General features: G+C 39.5%; 1 protein-coding gene across 9 annotated transcripts in view; it reads right to left on the minus strand.

The window, feature by feature from the left end:
• Arid1b (AT-rich interaction domain 1B) overlaps positions 1 to 27749 on the minus strand; it is a 394730-nt gene that overhangs the window by 259464 nt on the left and 107517 nt on the right. For all 9 annotated transcript variants that reach the window (XM_078018840.1, XM_078018836.1, XM_078018839.1 and 6 more), the window contains one exon: positions 23001 to 23150. In XM_078018840.1, the coding sequence (XP_077874966.1) occupies positions 23001 to 23150 (150 nt within the window). The remainder of the gene's footprint in view (positions 1 to 23000; positions 23151 to 27749) is intronic.

The following is a 27749-nucleotide window of genomic DNA, read 5'->3' on the forward strand; positions in this document are numbered from 1 at the left end:
ACAAATGCAAAACCTGGGGCTGGGTATGGATATACCTCTGTTGGTGGAGTGCTTCCCTCACATGCACAAGGCATGGGTTTGATCCCCAACACCACCACCAAAAACAAAAACAAACAAACAAACAAAAAGCACAAACTCATAAAAAACACAACTTGAGCTCATGGCCAAGGGTATTTATCATGTTAACTGCTACACTGCCTGGCAGCAGTGTGCTTCAAAACACATTTTGCTGTTTGTTATGGCGGTCTTAAGGCAAAAGGACCACAGAATAATGCAGTAAAACATAATGGAAATTCATAATCCGAGTGCATCAAATGTATGAAATATGATATGTCAAGAGCTTTGTAATGTTTTGAACAACTAATAATAAAAAAAATTAAAAAGAAAAATGATTCAACTAAAAAAAAAACATAATGGAAATTTTAAAAGGAGGAGAAAAAGACTGCAGACAGCAGCCATGGTGCCATTGAAAGGAGGGGAATCAAGACACTCTGCACCCAATGAGCACAACAGCAACACAGGGGGCTAGGGGAGCTTGACTGCAGATCAAATCAGTACTTTACAAAGAAATAAAAAGGACAAAGGAACATGTGAAACCGCAGTGAGTCAATCAATCAGTATATCCCAATCTGTGGAGATCTCTACTAGATAAATGACTTTGATTCTTCAACAAACAGGTGCCAGTAAAATAAAAGGAGAGTGGAAAAGAAAGAGAGAAGATAGAAGGAAATCCTAGAAAAGAAGAGGTTAAAATATATTAACTGAAGATTGGACTTTATTTGTATCCTGATTCAAACTACTCTCATCTAAATAAAACAAAACACTTATTCCATTTATTAGACTACTAGAAATCTGAACTACTGGATAATTGATAGGAATAAATTATACTTGAAATGTGATAACTGTATTGTGTTTCTTTTATAAGCCCTTTATCTTTGAGAGGGGCATAGTAAAATACTTCCTGATTAAGTGACACAATGTCTTGAATTGACTTCAAAATAATACTGGAGGGATGGGGGTGTGGCCCAGCTGTAGACCCTATGCTGGGCATGCAGGAGGCCCTGAGTTCAATCCCCAATACAAAAGCAGAGCAAAACAAACCGGTAGGCAGGGGGAGGAATGCAGGGGAGGGGTGTAGAGAAAGAAGCACAAGTGCAGGGGTCTACTTCTTTTGTGTCTAAAAATTTCCATTTAAATGAAAATGCAGTTAATGGCAGGAATGACTACCTGTGAGAGTGCCCGAAAGTGTGGCTGAGGTGAAGCAGGCTTTCATCTGAAAGCCACAATCACTTCTTAATTATCTTCAGCTCCTTCCTCCCCTTGAAAACATAAGTAGCATCGATATTTTCTTCTTTCAGATTTTACCTGCCCCCATTTTTATCTTTAAAGTTGTCTACTACACTATTTAACCCTACTGTTTAGATGACTCAACAAAAACTACAAAATTCCCTCCGTCATCTTAACTGAATTAACGTACCAATTTTGTTCTTCCCTGCGATTCCCCAGGTAAAACCTGCTCTTCTTGTTGGCCCAGTGATTCTTATTCAGTCTCACCACTTGCTCTCTACAGCCTTCCTAGACCAGACCTGACAAAGGGCCTCTAAAGGCCTGCTCTCTGATTTCAAGAAGACTTTTGCAGCTACAGATGTCATGCAGAGACCTTGAACCTTTGCATCAACAAACCCAATTCAAATTTCAACTTCCCTCTTCACCAGCTAGTGTAACCCCAGACAGGGGGCAATTCCTACTCAGGTGCTGCTGGGTGAAGTGTCCCTGCAGTCTGGGGGTACCACAGACCCCTCCACTGGCACAGGGCAGAAGGCATAGGGCAGCTAAGTGGGGCTTGGGTATATATCACGATGAGTTAGTACCATGATGGTCAATCTCTTTACTTTTTTCAAGTCAATATTGATATTTTCCCCGACGTCTGCCTTTCTCCAGCTCTTTCAGCTTGGATCAAAGTCACGTGAAGTAAGCTCAAGTGTTTTTTTTACTGCCACTAATTCTATCGGCCAATTTAAAGCTTAAAGTAATATTCCGGATCCTACACTACATATGTTGATGAGTCCAAAACCTAGACATTCCGAATATTCCTTACTTTATATTAATTCAAAGGAATAATTGTTTTCCAGATTTTTAAAGACTATTCTAAATCAGGGACAAGCCTGTACAAGCTACCTCATGACATTTCTTACTCAAGAGCTTCCATGGTACTGACAACAGGTTTTTCAGCATGAAATGCTTGCCATCTCCAAGACCATGGCTGAGACAAGGCCCCACACTGAGGCAGGCTGTGGCCCCCTTTAAGTCTGCAGAAAATCGAAGGCTGAGGGAGCAGAGTGGTCAGGGCCCTGCAGGATGGCATTCCAGGTTTGGGAGAAGCATTTTGTTTTGTTTTCCCTCTATTTTCACAAGAACTTCTTCCAACTGCCAGTTGGCTCAGAGTAAGAAGGGAAGCCAGCCACATGCTTGCCTAAAATGACATTTACTAAAATATCTAATAAAATATGGAGACACTCAAAAGCTAATGACTAAAATAATTAAGACTTTCAATAGTCAATTTATTTTTAAAAACTCACAAAGCAAACTAGCCCCAGTTAATGTTCGTTATCTGTACTTTATGCAGAGAAAAATAATAATTCCTAAATTAATTACAACACCCAAGAATCTTAGCTCCGTAACTTACTACAGAAGAATTCCATGACTCACCTACGAAACCAAGAAATAGGAACCTGCCCACTACGAGAGAGGAGCCCGGTAGTAATGGGTATGATTCACTCACTGCCTTTGAGCCTTAGCACTGTGCCCAGCACATCTGAAAGCCACACTTATTGTCACTTATTGTTATTTCAACTATTTAAAACACATTAAAGGATGAGAATCAAAGTGTTAATTCAACTACTAGGACTTTATGGCTACAATAGTGATGGTGGTGTCAAAGAAGGAGCGCTTCCGTACACAACACTTACTATTCGCCAGGCACCTCTCCAAGTGTTTTACTCATTCAATAAACTCTTTCAATCTTCACATCAACTCCATGAAATAAATACAGTTGTCCTTCAAGATCTGTGCAGTACTGGTTTCCACACCACCCACCCCACTGGGCAGATTCAAAAACCCCAAATGCTCTTGTCCCTTTTATAAAGGGTGCAGTATCTACAGAGAACCTACATGCAGCCTCCTGTAAGCCACAAAGCTTATCGCTGATACAACACTAGTACTATGTACATTTAGCTGCCATATTTAATTTAATGTAGGGAAAAATAACCAGAAAGAAAAGTCTGTATGTGTTTAGTAGAGACACAATATGTTTTCTGAATACCTCTGATATGAGCATGGTTGAATCCAGACATACAGAGGACTCACCCACTTGGGCCAAGGATGGTCACCTAGTCTTATTGCCAATGAAAAGATTATCCCCAACTCTAAAATAAATTAAGTCTGGCATTGGCTTCTCATACCCTCTGAGTGCTGATTCTTTCTCCAACAATCTAAGCCCTTCCTCCAGACCAAGAAATCTACCACACCAGGCACAAGAGCCCAGCAGGGTCTGCATCAAGTAGAAAGCAAGGTTAAACAGGTCTTCCTACAAAGTGGGACTGCAACTCACACTGGGGGCATGCATTCTTGACCTTGGAGACAAGGCATTGAAAATTCCCCAGATTTCCAAACACACACACACACACACACACACACACACACACACACACACACACACACAAATGGGAGGGGATGCTAAAGGGTGATAACTGAGATAATATCAACAAGGAAACTCACCAGAACTAAGAATATCATAATTTCATTGAGATTTATATGACCAAATTAGTTACAAATAACTGCATTCAAAATTATGATTTTTTTCTAAATAAATGAAATAAAAATAAAATTACTAAAATTCTCAGACCTACTAAAGAATTTTCAAACATGCTGTTTGTGTCCAAATTAAATATGAAATAAAAGGTTGCCTGAGTATCTCTAGCTGCAGAGCTATGTACACAAGTCACCTGCATTATTATGCACACATCTTAAATTGGAGTAATAGGACGGATGTGAGTGACATGACAGTGACCTGCTGAAACAGAACTCATGAAACCCATATGCTGCACAAACAGGGACAGACTTTGTATCTGGCAAAAAAGAGAGAAGTGCCAGGAAGATCCTGTCCCAAGCCTGCCATCCAACTCTCCCCAAACTGTATAGGCAGCCACTTTCACAACTTGTACAATTCCTCCTAAAAATTCTTGGAGTGAAAAAAAAAAAAAAAACAGAAGAAAAAAAAGAAAGAAAGAAAGAAAGGAAAAGAAAAACAATGTGGCTATGGAAGAAAGTAACAGGAGAAAAAATAAAATACAAGTGCCAGCTCTTGACTGCTGTTTTGCATTGTACCAATAATACGTTCAGAATGCAAAAAGCAGAAAGGAATTTGTGGAATTTTTTTTACCATCAATATAATATTTAATAATTTAAAACTTTTTACAAGATGTTAAAAAGGATCATTTGATCTATTAAATTTTCCCCCTGCCCAGTCATTTTTGTTTTAAGAGTACAAAAAGAAAGAACACACTCAAAAGAACTTGACATCCAGTTAGTATAATCTCCACTGATCTTCTACAAAGTTAGATTGTAAGCATACTTCTCTCAAAAATGGTCAAAGTTCTGATTTTTTTCAGGGATGCCTTTATGATGTTTAAAAATGTACACATTCCAGTTAAGTGTTGCTATAATTATAGGAAAATATTTACCGTTAAGGAGTGAAGTAAATTTCTAATTGGGTAAAAAAAGAAAAGACCCTAGAAAATTGAGATTTGTCATGAATTACATCAAAGTTAAAGTAAAATTTATTTCTTTAGCAATTTTCTGTTAAACACCTTCAACATTCCAAAACCAGTGAGCTTTGTATCAATTCTGAAGTTCACCCCTATTGCTTTTCTCAAGGGAAAACAAACATGGGAGGCACTGCTCTGAAGAAAGGACACTCCACACAGTGACAAGTGTGAACAATGAGGGGTCAGTGGAGCCCCTGCCACGCAGGGCATTAACAGGGTCCAGGAAAGAAAGGACATGGCCTCTGCACACCTCCTTTGGGCAAAGCATTTACCAAACAACTCCAAAGCACCAGACAGTTTACAGGGTAGGTCTCCAGACCTGCAGAGGCAGCAGCAATACCAGAATCACCTTGAAACTTTCTACGTATGAGAATTAATCAGGCCCCACCCCAAACTACAGATTAGGAACTCTGGGGATGGGTCCAATAACCTGTGTCACAACACGTGTCCCAGGTGCTTCTGGATTACCAAGCAAGGCCCTTACCAAAGGCCTCCAGGGCAGGCCTGACTATTCTCCTATCTCTGGAGCTAATGCATCCCTACTGTAAAAAGTAATAAAGGAGACAGCAACCCCTTTACTAACTCAGAGTTAGAATCAAACCTAAACTCACCACAAGTAATACCTACTTGCAAGTGTGACCTTCCAAAGTTACTAGTAATGAATGAGATCATACGCAGGAGCCTTGCTAAGGGTAAACTGGAAAGCTGAATCAATGCATTCTGCTCTTATACATACCTAATTAGAATAAATTTTTAAAAAATTTTTAAAAAGAACTTGAAAATGGAAAAAAAAAACCGGAAAGACAGTTTAGTTTAGTACGTGGGCACTCCAGTGGCTCTCAAACTTTGCTGTGCATCCAAATTGCCTGTAAAATTAAATACACACTCCAAATTTCCCCCAAAGAGAGGGTCTGAGTGGAAGAGACCTATTTAAGTAGATACCTCAGGTAATTCTAATACAAGTACTCATCCCTCTTCCTGTTTTTTTATAAAACACAGTTGGCACAGTTATTCAATGGTCCCTTTCTTTCCTACTTCTTGACTCAATACTATGAACCCATCCCTCACTCCAAAACCTAGCACTTTGGGGAAAACAAGTGAACTGGGGCCTGTTCTTTTTTCTCCCTTCCAGGAAAAAAAAAGGTAACCAGCGAATTCCAAGAGGAACACTATGTTTCTTATATCTCAGTCTTCCTCTGGAATACTATATACACAGAGCTGTCAAATCAAAGCAATTGATGAGGAAGACTTTACATGTAATTATATTTTATCACATTTTTCATAATTTAACATTTTGCAATGAGCATGTAAAAGCCAAATGAAAGCAGCTGAGTTGAAAAAAAAAAAAAAACAACAATCCAGGAATAACAGACAATCCTCTAATCTCCTAATGTCAGAATGTAAATATCAAGTGAGGAAAGAACTGTACGCAAAATATAACAGCCTCCATGTGCAAGCCAACCCAGTGGCAACTGTGAAACAATGGTGGGGTCAGTGGCACCCTGGCCATCCAGGGTCTTAACAGTTTCCACCTGGGAGGGCATCAGGGAGGAGCACAGGAGGTGTGCAGTAAGAGCCACACTAGGGGGACAGGTGCACCAGCTCTTCCCCTGGGTCTGGGGAAACAGGACTAAGAACCAGAAGAAGAGGCTCAAGCCCTGCCTGTGCAGGAGTTCCAATCCTTCTCATCTGAAGAGACAGTGATGGAGATGGGGAGAGAAAGAGGAAGGGGGGGAAGATGAGAGGGCTAGGGACGTTCCCTTGCCCTTAGAGTTGTGCAACAAAACAGGGAACGATGTGGGCTCAGATATCTGTCAACAAAATCCTGCTCTCAATGCACCTGAAGGTTTTCTTTAGCCTTTAATGAAATTCATCTTAAGTCATGTAACTCCCTTTATTTTCTCCATGGTAAACAGTCATGACTCACTGATGGGCTCTCAAAAATCTTTCTAGACAGGGCCTTGCCACTAAGCTAAGCAGATGCCCATGGTCCACGTGGGAGATGCTCTAAGCCAGGAGGAGACTCCCACGTTTCAGGCCTGCCTGGGCTTTCAGATGGCTCTCCTCCGAAGGAGCCTTTCTAAATAAATTAGGTATTGAAAATACTGTCATTATACATAATTCCTCACTTCCTCGTTGGATTTCCCTTTGATTCTGGAACTAGAGAGAAAAAATCATTTAAAACATATGTTCAACATGACCATGAATAGCACTATGAAATTATAATCCAATGCAATTAGACTCCCAGTTACACTACTAACATAAAAAGAATAACATTGAAACTTTTCTGTTAAAAGAAAACCCCTTAATAATGGGAGAGATGTGTCCAGAGCTGAGGGTTTTCTCTTGTTTTCCTCACTGCTGTGAGGTAAAAGCACAGGCCCAGGCAGGCACCTGCACCTCATAAGGGAAACACTGACCCTAGCAATTAGGCCAAAAAGACCATATGAAAGGACATTCTCACATTCACAAAACCTTCTCCCGGAGTCTTTTAGTAGGTTCTATTTCAAACACTCAGGAATCTCTCTCACACACACATTCTCTCTCTCTCTCTCTCTCTCTCTCTCTCTCTCTCTCTCTCTCTCTCACACACACACACACACACACACACACACACACACACACAAGGAACTGAACTGCTAAGATGGCAGTGAGCACCCAGCTTCACTACATTGCTCTACGCCATGACAAAGGAAAGTAGCCCCTCCTCATCTCCTGATGGCCACAGGGCACCCACTGCCTCCCACCTCTCTGGTCCCACAACAGCTCCTGCAGCAGCTTTAGGGGGCAGGGACATCATGGCCCAGTTGACCATCAGAAATCAGTCAGTCTAGGTGTGTTCCCTGCTCCTCCTCACAGTAACTTAAAAGTTTTCTCCTAAAGTCCTCACAAATTCCATAACCTTAATTCCCTAGTGATGGTTAAGGCCTTAGACTTTAACCACAGACTCGGGCTGCAAAAGCAGGGTGAGCAAGAAGAAAGCAGACCTAAACCCAAACATCACTCAGGGATTCACCTGGTTGCTTCCTTTAAAACAAAGAAAAATGGGTATCAACCTAATTCCAATAGTTCTCAGTTTCAAATTAATCAATGGATTCCTGTGTTCATACCTAAAAGCTGAGCACTTAATGACAACTACAAGCGTTCTTATCTTTGCTGTGACAATAAAACTTGTAACAGATGTGCATGCTAGTGACTAACACAGGCTTTCTGACTTCACTTTTCTCCAAAAGAAGCAGAAGGAATGACTTGTAAATTAACTTTGTATCATACAAATAAGAAAAAGCTCAGTGAGACCCTATCTCTAAAATAAAGTACAAAAAATAGGGCTGGGAATGTGGCTCGTGGTTGAGTGGCCCTGAGTTCAATCCCTGGTGCCCAAAAAAAGAAAAAGAAACACAGATTCAAATAAACAGTAAAACAACAAAGAAGTGTTTATAGCACACACAAGATTACAGCCTGGGGCTTAATGTGCCTCTGAACTTCAGCTCCCTCAGTGACTTGAGCAGCATGTTGCTACCAGTTTTAATTCAGAAACATACTCCGCATTGTTAGCATATAAGAAAGTGCTTTTTCTAAGTTAAACTAGAAAAGAGTCCAACATATTATGTTGATTATGATGGATATTTTGTATTAAATTATTCTAAAATATTTCACTCTCAAGTTCCAATGCTATTTCTTTCTTTTCAAAAAGAATGTTCATTGCCAAATAGTTTCAGTTCATGCATCTCCACTTGAAAAATTGCTGACCATGATGATGGCTTAAAAAAAAAAGTGATACTTTAGAAAATATAAACACCTGTGTCCCCGTGGATTTAGCTCAGTTTTATTCTCTATGATCCACTGTGAGAAGTGAACTGCTAAGCAGATGCTATTTTTTTTTGTTAAAAAAATAATAATCTTTTACATCCTTTGATATCACTGGGGAAAAAGCAAGAGAAGCCACTGGCTCCCTGCATAACTGCTCCTGCTAAGCAGCCCATTAACTGATCTTCTAGTCCACAAGTTCAGCATCCTGCAGGAAAGGGCTCCCTCTACTTTCAATAACGGAGAACTCGTCCCCTTCCAAGATCAGCACTTCTCTCACCAGCAAATTCACTCCTTCCTCAAGACCTTTCAGAGACACTTCTACCAATACCGAGTTCCTGTGTCCGTCAATCTGGAAAATACACCTCACTCATTGACCTGGGAGCTCTTCAGGTCAGAGGCAAGGTCTCACCAATCACCATACCATGGTACAAGAGAGTTCCCAGGCACAGAATACTCATGGAGTGGTTTGTGTTTTGCTTTTATTAACGGTTGTGTCTTCTGTATTTTTCCCAATTGACCTGGGGTTTTAAAAATTATAAAAACAAATGACAAAGATACTTTCAGAAGTATGCATTCCCTCAGTAATCTCAGACAGCCTGGCACAATGGTGCATACCTGGGGAGACTGAGGCGAGAAAATTGCAAGTTTCATGCCAGCCTGGACAACTCAGCAAGACCATGTGACAAAACTGAAAAATAAAAAGGGCTAGGGTGTGGTCCAGTGGTAAAGTTTCCCTTGATTTGAGCCTCAATACAAAACAGAAAACAAAAATCTCAGATGGCTTGTGGGGGTAGGAGGGGCTGCACCTTAAAAAAACCAATGTTTGAAATATTTCATTGCTTTACACTAGCTGTCTTTTAAAGACCCACCATGATAAATAACTATCTAAATGAACTGTGACTGACTTCAGTGGTGTGACAACTCTGGTCTAAGAAGAGTCAGGACGTTCTGGCTATGAAAGCAGTAGTCTGGTGTGAAACCCGTGGGGAGAGAAAGGGTGGAAGAGACCGCCAAGTGTCCAGGTCCCAGAGGCAGAGTTTGGTCAGCAGAAGGCCCCCACCCCCCACCCATGTCACTGCAAAGGGAATGGCAGACAAAAAGCTCCAGCCAGGCAGTTCCTTTCAGGTTCTGCTGTCCTTGACACCTAACAAGTGGCATCTGTCAGGAGACAGCAGGGAGAAGATTCCTGGAGAAATGTGCGTTATAATGGAAAATGGGGTCTTTTCCAGAGTCTCAGGAGGGCACGTCAGAACAGGAACTGGAGGTAAAGAAAAAACTTTCCTCATTCTGTAGCTACCAAGAGTAGAAAAGGAGGTAATGAGAGTTTGCTAGAGGGGTATAGGAACTAACAACATAAACCAGGATTTGACACATCACGACCCCAAATGATGAAATGCAAAACCAGAAACTTTAAAATAAAAAATTAAAACTTATAGCATTAAAGAGTTTTTCTATACAAAGTTTTAAATCTCGTGTAACAAAGTTTGAGGAAATAAGCTAGGATTAAAAAAAAAAAAAACTCTCTAAAATGGAAGCAGATTCTTCAAATAGCTTGTTTGTTAAGGCATTAAAATAGATGCATTTGTAAAGAAGGGAATGTCCAGGACTGGGGATATAACTCAGTTTGTAGACTGCTTGCCTCACATGCACAAGGCCATGGGTTCAATCCCCAGCACCACAAAAAAAAAAAAGAAGAAGAAGAAGAAGAAGAAAAAGAAGAAGAAGAAGGAGGGAATGTTCAAGTGTTGAATAGACATGTTGTCTGGTGAAAGTGCCCTTCACTCCTGTGGCAGTTTCTGGAACTCTCCTCCTGCCCCTAAAAGGAGCAGTAGAGAAGAAAAAGAGAAGTAATTTAAAAAGCAAACATTAATAATATATGATATTTATGGAGCAAATCAGAAAATTATTAATGCCCCAGTTCTTCCCAATGCAATCGAATTTCCATGATCGATTTATTCCAGAATCACAATAACACACTGAACAGGTCCAGATCAAGTTCAGAATTCTATGAGGTCTCTTTTAACTTTGTTGAGGCTCAGAAAACTGTAACTATAAAGAATAATTAATAGAAATAAAATAAGAACCACTGAAAAATATACTTTTAAATTTATATTTGTGAGCTGGTGGAGGATATAATTTGTTAAAACCTTCTAAAGAGAAATTTGGAAAAACAAACCAAGACTAAACTACACTTGATTTACCAGCAAGTCCACTGGACCATGAGCTGCGTGGCAAGCCCGTCCAAAGACCAGCACAAACCACGCCCAAAAAGAGCCAGCTGTATGTATGTATGGTCAACAAAGGCCTCTCCAGGGTACTAAAAGAAGTTACAAAATCCTAATATCCAGCAGGAAATGTTTACCTTCTTCACCACTGTAAATTCTGCTTGCAATATGCCAGCAGATACAGATATTTTGAACAATTAAATCAACAACACTGAACATGTTAATTATGTTTTTCCTGGGTGCCAGCATTCACCTTGGCACCAGGGAGGCCCCTCTCACAATGGTGATTTACTAATAGGAAGAATCACAGACAAAGTAAAAAACCTAACAAACTACATAGTGACCTGGGCTATGGGGAAAACTAGGCAGAGTGAAAGGGAAGTAGGGAGCAGGGGCTGTGACCTTGGTCAGTGTGCTGAGAAGGCCTGGGAGGGCAGCTCAAGGCAGCAAGAGAATTAACGAGGTATAGCAGGACTCCAAACAGATGCTGGATGGAGAATGAGTTTGAAACATTTCTGACCAAAATGTTAGAAGGACAGATTATATCTATTGAGCTGGAGGTGAGGGGACACAAATAGAGCAGACCTGTAGAAAAGGGACAAGGGTCAAGAGTTTGGCTTTAGATGTACCAAGTTTCAGAAGCCTGTCAGACACATGAATTTGTGATATCGAGTAGGAGCTGAACGTACAGAGACAGAAAGGCGAAGAGAGCCCGAGTTGCAGAAATGCCTTGGAAAGCTACAGGACTGCTGCCATGTACAGCCATGAGACCAAAGGAGACGGCAAGGTATGGAAGGTTGTGGCTCTGACACTGAGCCCTCCTTCCAGGCCGCCACTTGGAGGACAGGGAGATAAAAAGCAGAAAGGAGAACAGGGAGTGGCCAACAAGGCAAGAACAGAGCCAGGAGAGAGGTGGGAAGCCAGCAAGAAAGGAGCTCCATGGAGGAAGAGGCCCACACCTCCAAATGCTTCTGACAGGTCAAAGGCGGCAGAGCAACCCTGCTTGCTGGGCAGAGTAACAGGCAAGCACTGGCAGCTTTGAAAAGTCGTGCTTCGCACCACCTCCTCTCACTGCTCTACGGAATCTAAAAGACTGGTGGCTGCCAGGGCCTAGGGCCTGAGGGAGACGCCAGGCAAAGGATGTGAGATTCCAGTTAAGAGGAAGAAGTTCAAGAGATTATTGTAAAACATGGTGACTGTAGTTAATAATGGACTGGACACTGTTCTTAAAAACTGCTGAGAGGGGATGTACAGTGTTTCAACCCAAAAATAACGAGGTGAGGCAGAGAGTCACTTAGTCACTACACAATACACACATCCACAATTCCAAACGGCACACTGTACACAGTAAATAGGTACAATTGTATCTGGCAACTTAAAAAGAAAAAAGTGTAGAAGATCCATTTCAGTAGAATAGTTGAAATAAAAATCTATAATGGAGTGTATTCAAGGGGAAACAATAAATGGGGAATGCAAGAAAAGAGAAAAATTGGTTTGTGGTTTTGGTCAAGAAAGGTGTTTTTGTTCTGCCGGGTAAGAGAAATGACAGCATGTTTTAATGTTAAAGGGAATGACAAAACGAGAAACTGATGGCCTGGAAGGAGGAGGGACATAGGAAAAACCAGACCCTAAGCATTCCAGGAGGGGAAGGGCCTGCAGAAGAGGAAGACAGCAAGGATGTGAGGCACGGGCGGTGGTGACTGCCACCTCCTGACTGCTCCCATCCACGCCTTCAGCACCAGCACCAGCAGCTGGTGGGAGAGAAGTCTAGGGGCTGGAAGACAGTGGGGAATGTCCACCAGCTTCAGGCAAACACAGAGCACAGGACAAGGATCCTCTGAAGTCAGGGTCATGAGTTTAAAGACAGGTCTCCTCCCCCTCTTCCCACGGGGCTCTGAATCAGTGGGGAGCTGGGTTCCTAAGAGTGTGATGGGTGATCAGAAGGAGGCACTAGGTGTGAGGAGGGGGTAAGGAGGAAGAGTGGCATGAGCGAGTGAGAAACAGGACAAAATGACTGTGTTTCAGCGATTTCAACAACTTAAACACCACTGCAGATCTTTTTTTGATGGTTTGTTTTATACCAGGGATTGAACTCGGCCACATCACCAGCTCTATTTTGTATTTTATTTAGAGACAGAGTCTCACTGAGTTGCTTAGCGCCTCGTTTTTGCTGAGGCTGGCTTTGAGCTTGCGGTCCTCCTGCCTCAGCCTCCTGAGCCACTGGGATTACAGGCATGTTCCACCGCACCGGGGCCACTGCAGATCTCTGAGCAATAGTGACGTTCAGAGTCTCTACACTGCTGCACTGCTGGAACTGGTACTATACTGTGTTTTTTAATCAGGGTGGTACCCTTTACACAATATTTAAATATATTACACACATGTTAATTATAGATAACTTAGAAAATATACATAAGGTAAAAGAAAGAAAAGTTTTAATAGTTGAAAATATTCTTACTTTATTTATAAACTTAGGTCATTTTCATACTTTTGGAAAACTTGCCCTTTTTTGGTAAACAATTCTGTCAGCATGTTATTTAAAATGTTCCTTTATATTTTTATCTTATATAATCACTATTGTATGATAATCAGCCCCGTGGATTGGAAGTCTTTTGCGGTTTTGAATTGGCCGCACCATCCTTCTCTTCATCCTATGGGGCCCATGGTTACCACACACAAGGGGTAACCTTCTGTCTCTCACAGGCTTCTAACACAGAAGTGCCTGAGCATTTGCTTTGGAAAATTCAATTTTTTTTTTGTTTTGTTTTTAAATGAAAGACTTTCTGTTCTTTCCTAGTTTCTTTCCATGACATTTAGGGCATACTGGTGTTTGAAATTCTGTATGATAACTCATGCCATGTATGTATTTCAGAAAAACTAAGGAACCATGCAACTTTATGTACACAGACAAGATTTCAAGGGAGCAGTTTGTCACAAGGATAAAAAAATACAATGAGGCTTAGTGGGTCTATGACAGGAGTTCTGGATAATCCCATAAGGAGCAGGAGACATGGACCTAACAGATCATGCCTCCACTTTCACAAGTCTCAACATTCGCGTACAAAAAACAAACAGACCCTCCTCCTCTGAACCAGAGCAGCACCTAAATACTGAGGACATGATTTACAAACAGCTCATTATTTAAGTCTGGAAACCAGCTCCATTTCATGTGGAAGAACAGTGTTCTGAAAATCATTTTAGCATACACTGAATTTTCCAGGAATAAAATACCATGTATATTGAGAAAAGACTATGCTTTGTTTTGTTCAGAACTTTTCCGGGAGTTACTTCCCATTTTAATAGATGGCACTGCCACTGACAACCATACTTGGGAATGCGAATTATGGATATAACACACCTGTGTCAGTTTCGTCTTGCACTGTCCAGGGCACACTGATTCCACAGTCATCAAGCATTTGACTCAGAAGTCTAACGTGACATTAGATTGGGTAGAGAGATGTCATGGGCGGGGGGGGGGGGGGGGGATAGGAAGGGCAGCAGAATACAACAGACATTATTATTGCTGTATGTATATAAGTGACTGTATGACCAATGTGATTCTGCAACCTGTACAATCAGAAAAATGAGAAATTATACCCCATTTGATTCAAATGTTAAAAAAAAGTCTAACGTGACCATGAGTGAGCATTTACTTAATATTGTATTATATATTATTTTTATTTTCTATATAAAATAAGTCCATATCCTAATATATTTGAAATTCTATGTGTAGCTTATATTATCTATGAAGTTTCTTTTAAAATAAAGAGGCACTAGAAAAATTTCATTGTAAAATGAGTATTATCTGTATGTTTAAATTATCTGTAATAAATATTACATTTATGGAGTTTTAAATTAAAATATTAAATAAACAACTAGAAAAATTTAAGCGCTCCAGCTCCCGCAGCGTGGAGACCAGATGTGCTGACTGTGCTGACTGAATATCTACAGTACTGGGCAAAGCACTTTTCCTCACCCTTTAGGTGGGTCATGGACTTGGCGTGGATGTGAATGGCCCCAAAACCTATGAGTGAATACAAGGAATGAAGCCCAAGAGCAAGAGAAACTGACTTGTGCTACAGAATTTAATTTCCGCCTGCTGTTACACAAATGACAAGAAAAGGTGTGCTAACTAACTCACACACGCACACCAGGTCAGGCAGAAACGACCGTAACAAACCTCCCCGGCTCACTGGTGCGGGCAAGGAACTTGGACAAGGTGCAAAGAGGAAGGAAGGCTGCTCTGCAGCCCCAGGTCTCCTGGCCTCAGCTGAAGACAGGCAGCTGGCGGCCACTGAGAAGCTGGAAGTTGGGGGCCCTTCCCACCACCTGGGTGCACAGACCCTCCTGCTCTGAACAAGGGCAGCACCTCGATACTGAGGACATGATCCACAACAACCACAGACAAGTGTTTATCTTCAAGTCCATGGGCCTACTTGCAACAGGAAATAGACGAACAAGTTCAGCCACACGAAGAGAAACAGCCAGACAAGGCCAACAATGATATAATCAAAGCCAGGACACCTGACCCAGTTTTCCCTGTCAAGGTACAAATTAAGCAGGGGAAATGGGCTGTTCTAGATCAAAAGGCTTAAAAACTAAATCAATTTATTAACCTTGTTTAAATTTTGCTTGAAACAAATGTATTCTAAGGGCATTCTGAGGACAACTGGGGATGAAAGGAATTATATTCAATTTGGCAAGGTGACAGAACTGTGGCTATATGGGAATATGCCCTCACTTTTTGTAGACCTCACAGAGTGAACTATGTGGAGGTGAAATGCTATGTTACGAATCTAACTTAAAATACTTTCGAGAAAGCAGGGCATGAAAGACTGGAGGAAAAGTAGATAGATGAGGCATGAAAGCAAATATGGCAAAACATTAGTGATAGGACAGCTTAGGGACAGCACAGGTGTGCTGATTATATCACTGTGTATCTGCATGTGAAGAATTTTTGTAACAAAAACTTCACAAAAATCAAAGTTGGAACATGGCCTCAGATGACTGGCATACACAGGCAACTGGCAAATCCTCTGTCAGAAAGGAAACCCAATGAAGCCACCTTTAAACATAAAGAATTAGAGGAAATGGAATTCTTTGACTCAAGGATAATAAAAATAATGAATATCAAAAATTTTAAAGAGATTTAGAGAAAAGAGTACTTAAGAGGAAATTTTTTAGTCTCATGTTAACTTCATGAAATAAAAAGATTCAAATAAGTATTAATTTGAGTGAAAAAAGAACAGAAAAATAAACATCAGTAAAGATGTAGCCAAGAAAAGAGCAGAACATAATTAATTTCTTAAAACCAGCACATAATAGAGAAAACAAAGACCAAAGTTGCTTTGAAAAAGCTTTTATCAAGAATAAAAAAACGAGCTGGGCGCTGTGGTGAATGCCTTTAATTCCAGCTGCTCTGGAGGCTGAGACAGGAGGAACACAGATTCAAAGCCAGCCTCAGCAAAAAGTGAGGCACTAAGCAACTCTGTGAGACCCTGTCTCCAAATAAAATACAAAATAGGCCTGAGGATGTGGCTCAGTGGTTAAGTGCCCCTGGGTTCAATCCCCAGTACGTACATACATACATACATACATACATAAGTAAATATTAACTTAAATGCCTTAACTCTGGATGCTATAGAGATTAAAATATTATTATAATATAAACTTTATTAACATGAAGGTGAAAAATTTGATTTTTCAATGGATAAATTCCTCAAATAGTACTACATATATAATGTAAAAAAATGATTCAAGAAGAAATTTATAACCCTGTTATGCCTATAATTACACACACACACACACACACACACACACACACACACACACACACAGACAAAATGAAATCATGAGTTTAAAAATCAAGGATGAAACAAAAGCTAAAAATCAAGGGCTACACCAGGGCTTTACAATCACTTCTACCAAACATTCCAACAACAGATAATTCCAATCTCACAAAAATTCTTCCAGTGAATTAGGAAAGAGACTAATCCCAAATTCAGTTTACAAAGCTCCAAAGCACAGATACCAAAACCTCACAAAGTTAATTACAGCTCAATCTCATCCATGAATAACAATCCAAGAAACCTAAACAAATGTTCCTAAACTTAATCCAACAGTGTATTTCAAAAGATGACAGATCATGAGGCTTGGTTCTCTGGAATAACACTCTTTTGAACCAAAAAAAAAGGTACTTTTACCACAGAGACAGGTTATAAGGGAAAAACAAAGTGGTTAGGGGTTAGGGTTAGGGGTTAGGGTTAGGGTTAATTTAGCATTCATCATAAAAAATAGATCTTTGCAAACTAGAAAAGAAGGGGACTTCCTAAGCAAACAGTAATCTGCTACAAAAAGAAGGATCCAAGAAAGAATAACATTATTTTTAATGTCAAAATGTTGAAGGCCTTCATTTTTAACCAGAGAAAATACAGGAATCGCCAGTCAGTCCTCTTAAACTGTGCAATTATTTGGAGAGGCTGGTCATGCATCAACCAAGAATGAAAAATACAAAAGTGGGAAGGTAGTGATTTATTAAGTACTTTCTTTTAAATATGAAAAACCTAAGAAAATCAAGAAGCTATGAGAATTAGTAACATTAACAAGAACTGGCTAGACACACAAAAAGTATTACCCAGAGTCTTCCCATCTGTATACAACAGCTACAAATAAAGCATACAGGAATGATCCTAATGCAAAGTAGGGCAGCTCTTTGAAGAATATTATAAAACAAATTAAAAACTACCTAAACAAATGGAGAAATAAAATGCAGTGTCATTCAGGAGGAGGAGGGATGGTGGCATGGAAATCTGGGGCAATCAAGACCAGGATGGGCCCCTTCAGGCAGTGGAAAGACCTAACATCCCTGCTCATTAACTCTTCCTTATCACTGACAGCCTCCTCCTGCCTGACACCCAACCCTCAAAACGCCCCCTGTTCCTTGAGAGTAGCCAATTTAGGACTAGTCTTCACTTCCCTAATCCTTCCTAGAACTATCTAGCACACACCAGACCCTATGAAACAGCCCCAAACCCAATCTTTCCACAAGGCTCCTGGGGACAGCACCCTTTCTAGCCTGCAACAGTCAAAGCTACATAAACCCAATTTTATGTTATGGCCTTTGGCCAATCGGCTGCAACACCACCAAAAAATCATTTGAGTAAGTACCTTCATTTGTTTTACTACTTTTCTTTTACAAGTACCATCTGTTTCACTGGAAAAGGTATTATGAAAGAAAAGACCCAATTATAATAACAACAAGACGACAAAATTCTTAGGGAAAAGCATAGTAAGAAATGAAGTGTACATGAAAAAAATAAGCAACAAAACTCTGTAGAGTAATAATAAACTAATCTTATCAGATACTGAGCGATAATTAAATCAGCAAAGTACTGGTGCATTAATAGAAGGACCAATGGAAAAGAACAGAAATCCCAGAATAACCCTAAACACAACACAAAAGAAAATTCAGCAAATGATAGAAGTGACATTTCCTATCAGTTAAGGGAAGACAGCTGCAAAAGTTAATTTTGTGTGGTAATTTGGAGGGTGTTTTGGATGGATTTAACAATTTAGAAGGGTGATTTAAGTCAAGCAGATTGTCTTCCATAATGTGAGTGGGCTTCATGCAATTATTCTGAAGACCACACTACAATAAAAAGACCTGCCTTCCTTGAGAAGAAGAATTTCAGCAGATGCCTTCTGACCTCATCTGTATCAGCAGCTCTCTGGGGTCTCCAGCCACCCAGCCACACTGCAGATTTTGGACTTGCCAGTGTTATTATAAATAACACTACACACACACACACACACACACACACACACACACACACACACACACATTTTGTTTCTCTGAAGAACTCTAATACGATAATCTACATATGAAGAGATGGTTAAATAACCAAAGCCATTTAGAAAAAGCACATCAGGCTGAACCCTCTTCTCTCTTACCAGACTGTAAGAAGTGAAACATAAACTGAATGTATGAGCAGGGCGCTGTGTCACATGCCTGTAATCCCAGCAGTTTGTGGAGGCTGAGGCAGGAGAATCACGGATTCAAAGCCAGCCTCACCAACAGTGAAGTGCTAAGCAACTCGGTGAGACCATATCTCTAAATAAAATACAAAATAGGGCTGGGGATGTAGCTGGGTGGTCAAGTGCCCCTGAGTTCAATCCCTGATATCCCCTCGTCCAGAAAAAAAAAAAAAAAAAAACTGAATGTATGAAAACACTTTAAAAATTATATGGGAGAGTTGCTTCATGACCCTAAAAGTGTAGGAGGTCTTTTGAGCTCCCACCATAAATAAAATCCAGACATCATGCAAGACATTAATAACTCTGACTACATGAAAAAAAATTTTTAATTTTATTTGTTTATTTTTATGTTGTGCTGAGGATCGAACCCAGTGCCTCGCACAGGCTAGGCAAGCGCTCTACCACTGAGCCACAGCCCCAGCCCACAGGAAAATTTTAAAACAAAAAACCCTTCTGCATTACAAAAAAAACCTGCCATAACTAATGTCAAAAGACAAATAATATCCAATCGATAAATAAAGAATTTTCAAAAACCAATCTCAAGTGACCAGTAACTGAATTTAAAAAAATCAAGATAAAAAGACAATAAATTTACAGTGCAGGAAAATTAGAAAACACAAATGCTTTTAAACAAATAAGACAACACTCATCATCACTCATAACAAGATAACTGTAAACTAAAACCCTATTATTATCAGATTGGCAAAAATCCAGAGGCTTTCATAAAATCACACCACATTATGTACCGAGATCAGTCCTCTTACACTTAAATAGCAGAGTGTAAACTGGCGGACTCTGTGGAGTGCAACCTGGCATTATCTTCGAGAAGAGCAAACTTTGACCCAGCAAGTTGCTTTCAGGAATTTGTCCTACAGACATTACTGTGCTTATGAACTGGCACATAGTTAGTTTATCAGGGCAACATTGTTTGAATTGAAATAATCTAAATGAAGAACTATCAAAGAGAACTAGCTAAACATATTGTGGTATGTCCACAAAATGGAATAACTATATAAAAAAAAAAAAGATTGAGGGATCACTCATGTTCTCCTTTAAAGAGAGCTCCAGAAAATCCATTTAAATGAGTAGAAGAGAGAGATGACCAAAAAACAAAACACAAATATAAAAACTATAAACAGAGTATGTACAGTACATTAAAATATGCTATATTTGGTATAAAAACAGGGTAAAATTTAAATATGGCATTTTGCAATCTCCAGAAAAATACACAATAAACTAATACAATGGTTATCTAGCAAAAGGGCAAGGTAGGTGGTAAAGGGGGTAAGGAGAATTAAGATGGGTAAGGCACTTTTCTCTGTATCTTTTCCTTGTACTTTTCAAATTTTTGAAACACATGATTGTGTTGATTAACCAAAACATTAAACACATTACCAACTGGCTCAGTGGCACACACCTATAATCCAAACTACACAGAAGACTGAGGCAGGAGGACTGCCAAATTTGAGACCAGCAAAAGAAACTTAGGGAAACCCTGTCTAAAAAATAAAAGTTAATGGGCTGGGGTTGTAGCTCAGTTCACTTGCCTGGCACATGTGAGGCACTGGGTTTGATCCTCAGCACCACATACAAATAAATAAATAAATAAATAAATTGTGTCTGCCTACAACTAAAAAAAAAAAAAATTTTTAAAGTAAATAAATATATTAAAAAAAAAACCCAAGTTAAAATTAAAAGGGTTGGGAATATTGCTCAGTGTTAAGAGTCCTTGCCTAGTATGAGGTCCTAGGTTCAATCCCTAGTACTGCCCCCCTCCAAAAAAAATTTTTTTAAATATGAAATAGGTATCTTAATGAATCCTAAAATTAGCTATTGTATACATCATTTTAACCAAAGTCATTATTTGCTGAGTGCCTTCTATGAAATCAACAGGTTTTATACAGAGAGAAAGAAAGTCTGTATGAAAGAATGTTCTTATTGTTATGAAATATTGATTGATCAAACTAAATACAGTTGAATTTACTAGGTTTTTAAATGCACATGAAGTCAGTATTCTAAGTTCTTTACTAAAATTTGGCCTGGTTGTAATAATATTCTATTGGTATCTTTTATTTTGTTTTAGGATTGATTTTGGAGTATTATTTTGGTGTCAGAGATACCAACTGTATCTACAAAACTAGAACTCATTTCTTAGAGGGGAACGACCCAGGTCTACCTGGCCTTCTAACTCCCTAGACACCAGGACTGGTCCTGTCAAATCAGACCATCTGACTAAGTCAGTTAAATATCCTCAATTTCAACCTTTTATCCTACAGGAGTATAATAAAACTTAAAAAAAAAAAAAACCCTCAGATATTCTATAGCTCGAGTTTGAACCCCAAAAAAATTTAACACATTTTGAGAAATTCAGGTTTTATTCAAAATTCAGAATATATAAAAATGATCATATTCATAAGAATCATGATTCTCTAGTATTTCTTACCATAAAATTTACTGTATTTGAATCAATAAAATAATGGTACGATCAACACACAAGACAGCCCTCAATTCAGCACATTAAAACAGTATTCATTACAGTAAGACTCTACCTGTACTGTGCTTTCAATATTTAAATGTGAAGGATATTACATATCTAATTGCCATCTGCTGGAAGGCATCAGTGAATGCTTCATAAAGGAAGTAAATTTTGAGCTTGGTCGTGAAGGAAATGACAGGCACTCAGAATCCTTAATCAAACTGGTTTTACAATCAGAGAGTAAAATGAGTAATGTAATCTCTCTACTGAGTCCTTAAATTTTGATGACATGACAAAACATTCTATGTCTACAGATAAGTTCAATAAGTCTCTGAAAGCCTATAACTTTTCTATGGAAACCCAAGATACCAGTCTCTTTCACTTTAAAAGAGCTGATATTTGAAGTACTTTAAAACATTCACACACTTTAATAAAAGCTAGACCAGACAGCTCTGAGATAATGCACCTCCCTACTGATAGAGGTTCTATATATCCCTAGCTATATTACCAAAATTTTGCAAACACACACACAGAAAGCAAAATTGTACAGAATCTTAAATCTTTCCTGCGGTTTTAACATGTTTTGTTTAAAGTCACAAACTCTCTTTAGAACCCTGTAATCAAAGTCACATGGGTGCTGACTCCAACAAATCCAAGAAAATAGTTAAGAAATTCACTAAACTGACCAAAATTTAAGCTCCATGTAGTTTTAGTTTTGGCTTATGATCAACAGTCTATTCAAGCTATAAAAGAAGCTCTTTAAAAATGAAAAAGTACACATCTTCTCTTTACTACCTCCACCCCAAAAAAGAGAGAAGAGGGGGAAAGATTAAAATGGAAAGCTGCATTTTGATGCTTATGGCTGGCAGAGCTATGACAATCACATTGTGTTCAGAGTGAAGAGTCCCTGCTCAGGACTTCACTGCACTTCCCACCTAAGTGACAGTCTCTAAGACAACATGGAACTCAATCACTTTACCAAATACACATGTACTATTTTTCTTAATCATATAAACTCAAATATATTGCCCAATAACATAAAGCAGTATTTTAATGAGGTTAATTTAAAGTAGAACCTTTTTACTTAACGCAGATGATTCCCATTAATATTTTAATATATTATTACTGAAGTGATTATCTGTTTATAAGCAACATTTTCACCCAGCATCGCTTAATAATAAAACAAACCTAAATAAAAAGGCAAGATAAAAATATCACGCATGTGCCAACAAGTAGGAACAGGCAAAAACCCTTTTCCTGAATAAGCCTTACACAACAACAGAGCACTTTCTTGAAAGACTTAGAAGGCAAATGACAAATAACATGAAATGAGTGACAGTTTCTACTGTCACCAACCAGAAATGCAAGCAGCTATTAAACTAGTCACTTTTCCCACTCTTTAATCTCACACATGCAGGAAAGAATGAAGGAATAAGGAGGTGGGGAGGAGGAAAGAGGAAGGGAATTAGATTAGGCTATAGGTTTGCATGTTCTCAAAATTACCTTTGTTTTCTACTGAGAGCACAATTATTAAAATGGGACAGAAAGATTTTTCAGAGCATGATCTGCCTCTGAACACAGGCCTGGAGGAGAAAACAAGCGCTGAGGAAGGCAATGGGCTATGCTCACCTGCTGCGGCTGGTACCTCTGCTGGGACTGGGATGGCAAATACTGCGCCTGGGGCGGGAGATGCGGGGGCTGGGGCTGCTGGTTGTAATATGGCTGTTGGCCTTGTTGGCAGTAGCCACTCACACCTTGCTGTCCATACTGAGGTGGCATCTGTCAAAAAGTCAAGCAAAGCAAATGAGAGAATCAAAATGTGCAATTAAATGAAATCAAATATGGTTTCAATTCAGTAACATGGTGTGAGCTCTTGTAAGCAGTTGAATTCAATATTATTAATCCTCTCTTCATTACGTAAATCAACATACTTCCTTCTCTTCACATACTATCAATGAAGTAAAAAATTTTTTGACTTTACCTTTAAAAATCATATTTTATCAGATAGCAAGTATTGAGAAAGCCATAAAAATCTAGTGAGAAAAAAAGCTACTAATACTGACATTTTACAAATGCCTTGGCTAAGAAAGTCAAAGAGGTATTATGTTAAGTCCATTCCCATGCAACAGTGTAAATATGAATTCACACAATCTATGTTAATTCATTGATATTTTGTAGGATGCCTGTGTTTTGAGTGCATCACACCGTGCGTGTCTGTTTCCAAGTTCAGAATAACTAAAGTTAGAACATCCCAATTACATTTCTAACACGATGTGAGCCACTTACATTAGCAATTCCACTCACTATTTTTGCTAAAAAGAAATGCATTTCTTTACCATCAAATGAAACCCTTTGAAAGCAATACCCCTTATAGTTTGGAGCTTAAATGTCCCTCAAACGCCCATGTGTTAGAGGCCTCTGTGTAAGAGAGGAGGCCTAGTGGAAGGTCTTGAAGTCACTGCAGCCATGCCCTTGAAGGGGACTGTAAGACTCCAGCACCTTTCTCACTCTCTTTTCGTTCCTGACTACGAGGAAAGCAGTCTTACTCCACCCACATGTTCCTGCCATGATGGGTTGGCCTCACCAAAACTGTGAACCAAGAGAAACCTTCACTAAGTTGATAATCTCAGGTATTTCTTCTAATGGTGGAAAACTGACCAATGCAAACACATAGAAAACAATACTGTGGGTATCAAACCACCAATCCAGGTTCCTGAAGGAAATATATTCATATCTAGTTGATAAAACAGGAAATAATAATCAGTAAATAATAAAGCCCAATATAAAATAGACCAAAATGGCCAAAACAATCTTCTCCATCTCTAATTTACATGACCCTAAATATTTGTTAAAGCATTTTTCAGAGGAAAATCCTTCCTTGTGCAATCAATAGACCCTTAATAGTATTTTCAGATTTTTTAAAATGAGAATTTTTAAGTGTTTTAAAATAAGAAGTCTATTGATTTTCTTTTCCTCCTAATTAAAAGAGCAAGATAGGAAAAGAAAAACAAGAAATCAGAACAGTAAAAAACACTCCAGAGCCAAGAATGGTGAAGTCATTCTGTTAATACCACAATATGGTTCCTTTGGGAACTCCAAGAACCTGAGCCCTATAAGCCCACACACTCGAGAAATTAAGGAGTACCAGATACACGCTGAAAAGTCAAATTCAATATAGAAACACTGAATGAGGCAAAAGAAAGAATGACAAAGGAGGAAAATTTCTAAGACAAATTAGTACAGTATTTCTTTCAAAGTAATCCAGATTATTTTTAAAATCTATCAGCAATTATCACAAACACCACGGCTCACAACACCTCTTATCATAAGGTGCCTGCAACATTAGAGCAGACGAGTTTGCAATGAAAAGCCATTTAACAGCACGGTTAAATTCCTTGCTTTTATTTATTTTTCATTTGATATTTCATAATGCATGTATGTCCCTGCCACAAACCAAGCCAAAGAATTTCCATAAAATACAACTCCGCATGCTAGAACACTACACATCCTCTCGTTCAACACCCATATGTTTGATTTGATATCTAATACTATATTTCACACGAGCATCTTTGCAGTTTGATTTGAAGCAGTGAGGATAACACTTTTGCTAGTGTTAAAATGACTGTAAAGCTCAGTCAACACAGCCAGCAACTCCCCTAGGAGTTATGCTTGAATATGTTGACTTGCTGCTTTATGGAAACCCTTGTGCACAATATCAAAGTGTTCCTGGGTGGGGGGCTGCCTGCCAAGCAAGACAACAAGAGGACATATTGCAGGAACCTACTAAAACCAGAACAGCCACACACTCACTAACTCTTACTATGCATTCTAACTCTGGGATGTTTGGGGCAGGTCAGGGGGCCAGGGGGTTAGGGAAGGGCACAAGTAAATCACCCACAGAGCTACCATAACTAGCAAAACTAAGCAAACTACAGAGGTAAAACCATCTAAAACCATGCTTAGGAGCCCTAGTTGCTATCTTTAGCCATCAAAAACTATCTGCCATCCTCTAAAGTATATGGTCTAATTCATTCCTTTGGGACCAATTTCACTGACACCTCTCTCTGTGAGCCTGGGATGAGGAAACCTAAGATGATGTACAACTGGCTCTCCAGTGGATCTCAGTTAGAAATGCATGAATAGAAACCCAATTCCCACTGTCCCTTAGTTATCTGAACATGGTCAATCACAAAACTTGTCATAAATCTCCAACTGCAAAAATGGGGTTATATTATTAATTATTAATAATTTCTTTATTAATTCATACTAATAGTGTGGTCAGAAATGTAATAATCCTACCTTGAAGTTTATGCAGATACTGTTACTACTTTTTAAATTTATAAATTGTAGGGCTGTCTCTAACCTGTTAAACTATTTTCTAAGAGTAACCTTTAAAAGCCCATTTCTTAATATAATAAATGTCTCCTGTAGGTGCCCGAACTAAGGTCTGGTTTGTTGATTGGTTTGTTTGTTTGTTTTGGTGCCGGGGATTGAATCCTGGGTTCCTTAATCATTGAGCTACATCCAATCTTCAACCCTTTTTATTTTTTTATTTTGAGACAGGGTCCTGCTAAGTTGCGTAGGGCCTTGCTAAATTACTGAGGCTGGCTTTGAACCCATGATCCTCTAGCCTCAGCCTCTAGAGCCGCTGGAATTACAGGCATGTGCCACCATGCCCGGATTAAGGTCTTAGTCTTTAATGATTATTACTAGTTTTGTTTTAATCATTCCAGCTGCAAGGTTTTCAAAGCTCTAATGTATACTTTTCAGACTTCTTAACCTGAACAACCTATATCACATGCATAAAATTCACAAGGAAGTCATCAGAGCCCATTGTTGGCTTGGTTAGTTCTGCCATCTTTTCACCAACAGGCCACCGCTATTCACTCTGACCTCAGCCCTCAACCCAACCCCAGTATTCTTGATATACCTCCAAGGTGCTGAGACCTGAGGAGCCCAGACACACTGTCCAAGTGGCAGCAGCACACAGGACTACTCCATGAGGAATACATGTAGGTTTGTCCCAAGCTCTGTGAGGCCTCTTCTGGCTACTGAGAGTTTCTTCATTTTTTCTTTTCTTAGTTCTAAACCACACTCAAGACAACTACAACAATCACTAGACTGTGTATTATTTATGACCACACACGCAGCTACCAAAATTTGAATCAAAAAGGAAATCTATGTCACTCTCTGGGAATGAAGAGGGAACAGACAAGGTGAGACTTCAGCCATGTATTTTCCTCCTTTAAAAAAAAAAAAAAAAAAAAAGACATGTAGAGGCTGGGGTTGTGGCTCAGCTGTAGAGCGCTCGCCTAGCACATGTGAGGCCCTGGGTTCGATCCTTAGCACCACATAAAAATAAATACATAAAGATATCATGTCCAGCTAAAAAATAGATATTTTTTAAAAAAAAGACATGTAGCCAGGCACAGTGGTGCACATCTGTGATCCCAGCAGCTCAGGGGAGGCTGAGGCGGTGGGATCTTGATTTCAAAGCCAGCCTCAGCAACTTAGCAAGGCCCTCAGCAACTTAGCAAGATCCTGTCTCAAAATAAAAAAAGTGCTGGGGATGTAATTCATGGTAAAGCACCTCTGGGTTCAAATCACAGTAACACTATGCACCCCCCCCCCCAATAAAAGTAGGGCTGGGAGTGTGGTAGGGCATGCCTAGCATGTAACACAGCAAAATCTATAATCTTATAATCTTAGTACAGTTGCACAAAGTGCTACATTTGTTTCTGACCTGTTCCTGTGCTTAAACTATTTCATCATTTTACATTCTAAAGTAAAGATCTTGGATCCACCTTGTGCCCTTTATCACACAAAAGGAAGACGCAGAGGGGAGCTAACACACATAGGCGGGGGACCCTTCAGAATGGTCCTTTCCAGAGTGGGGCTCTGTCCACTGCTTTATTAACTAGGTCCACTCCGGTCTCAGCTCCAGAGACCCACGTCTTCTCCCTGGGAGGGATTCAGATGGAGCAAGTCACCAGTGCGTTCTCCACAAAGATGAATCTGTACAGGCTGCTACGTCTGTAACTCCAAGGACTTGAAGCCAGCATTTCCTTGTGGCTTCCATGAGGGACACTCATTTATCTCACAAAATTAGTTCTACTGTCAAAAAAGCTTGAAAAATAAGCGTACTATAAAAATAAAGCAGACTCCATATGTAAATTATAGGATCTGTGAATTCTTGAACAGTCAGGGGGTTGTGTGCCACAAAACCCAGGATCTCTTCACCTTCATAGGCCTCTGGCCCCATCCTGTGGAGTGTGACCTCTTGGGACAGGCCTTCCTGGTTGAGGTCATCAGTGCATGCAGAATGCCTGACCTCTAGGAAAAGCTCAGTGAAATGTTTGCTGACTGAACCTCCTGGAA

The sequence above is a fragment of the Ictidomys tridecemlineatus genome, chromosome 8 (assembly GCF_052094955.1).
Source record: "Ictidomys tridecemlineatus isolate mIctTri1 chromosome 8, mIctTri1.hap1, whole genome shotgun sequence".
Classification (NCBI taxonomy): Eukaryota; Metazoa; Chordata; class Mammalia; order Rodentia; family Sciuridae; genus Ictidomys; species Ictidomys tridecemlineatus.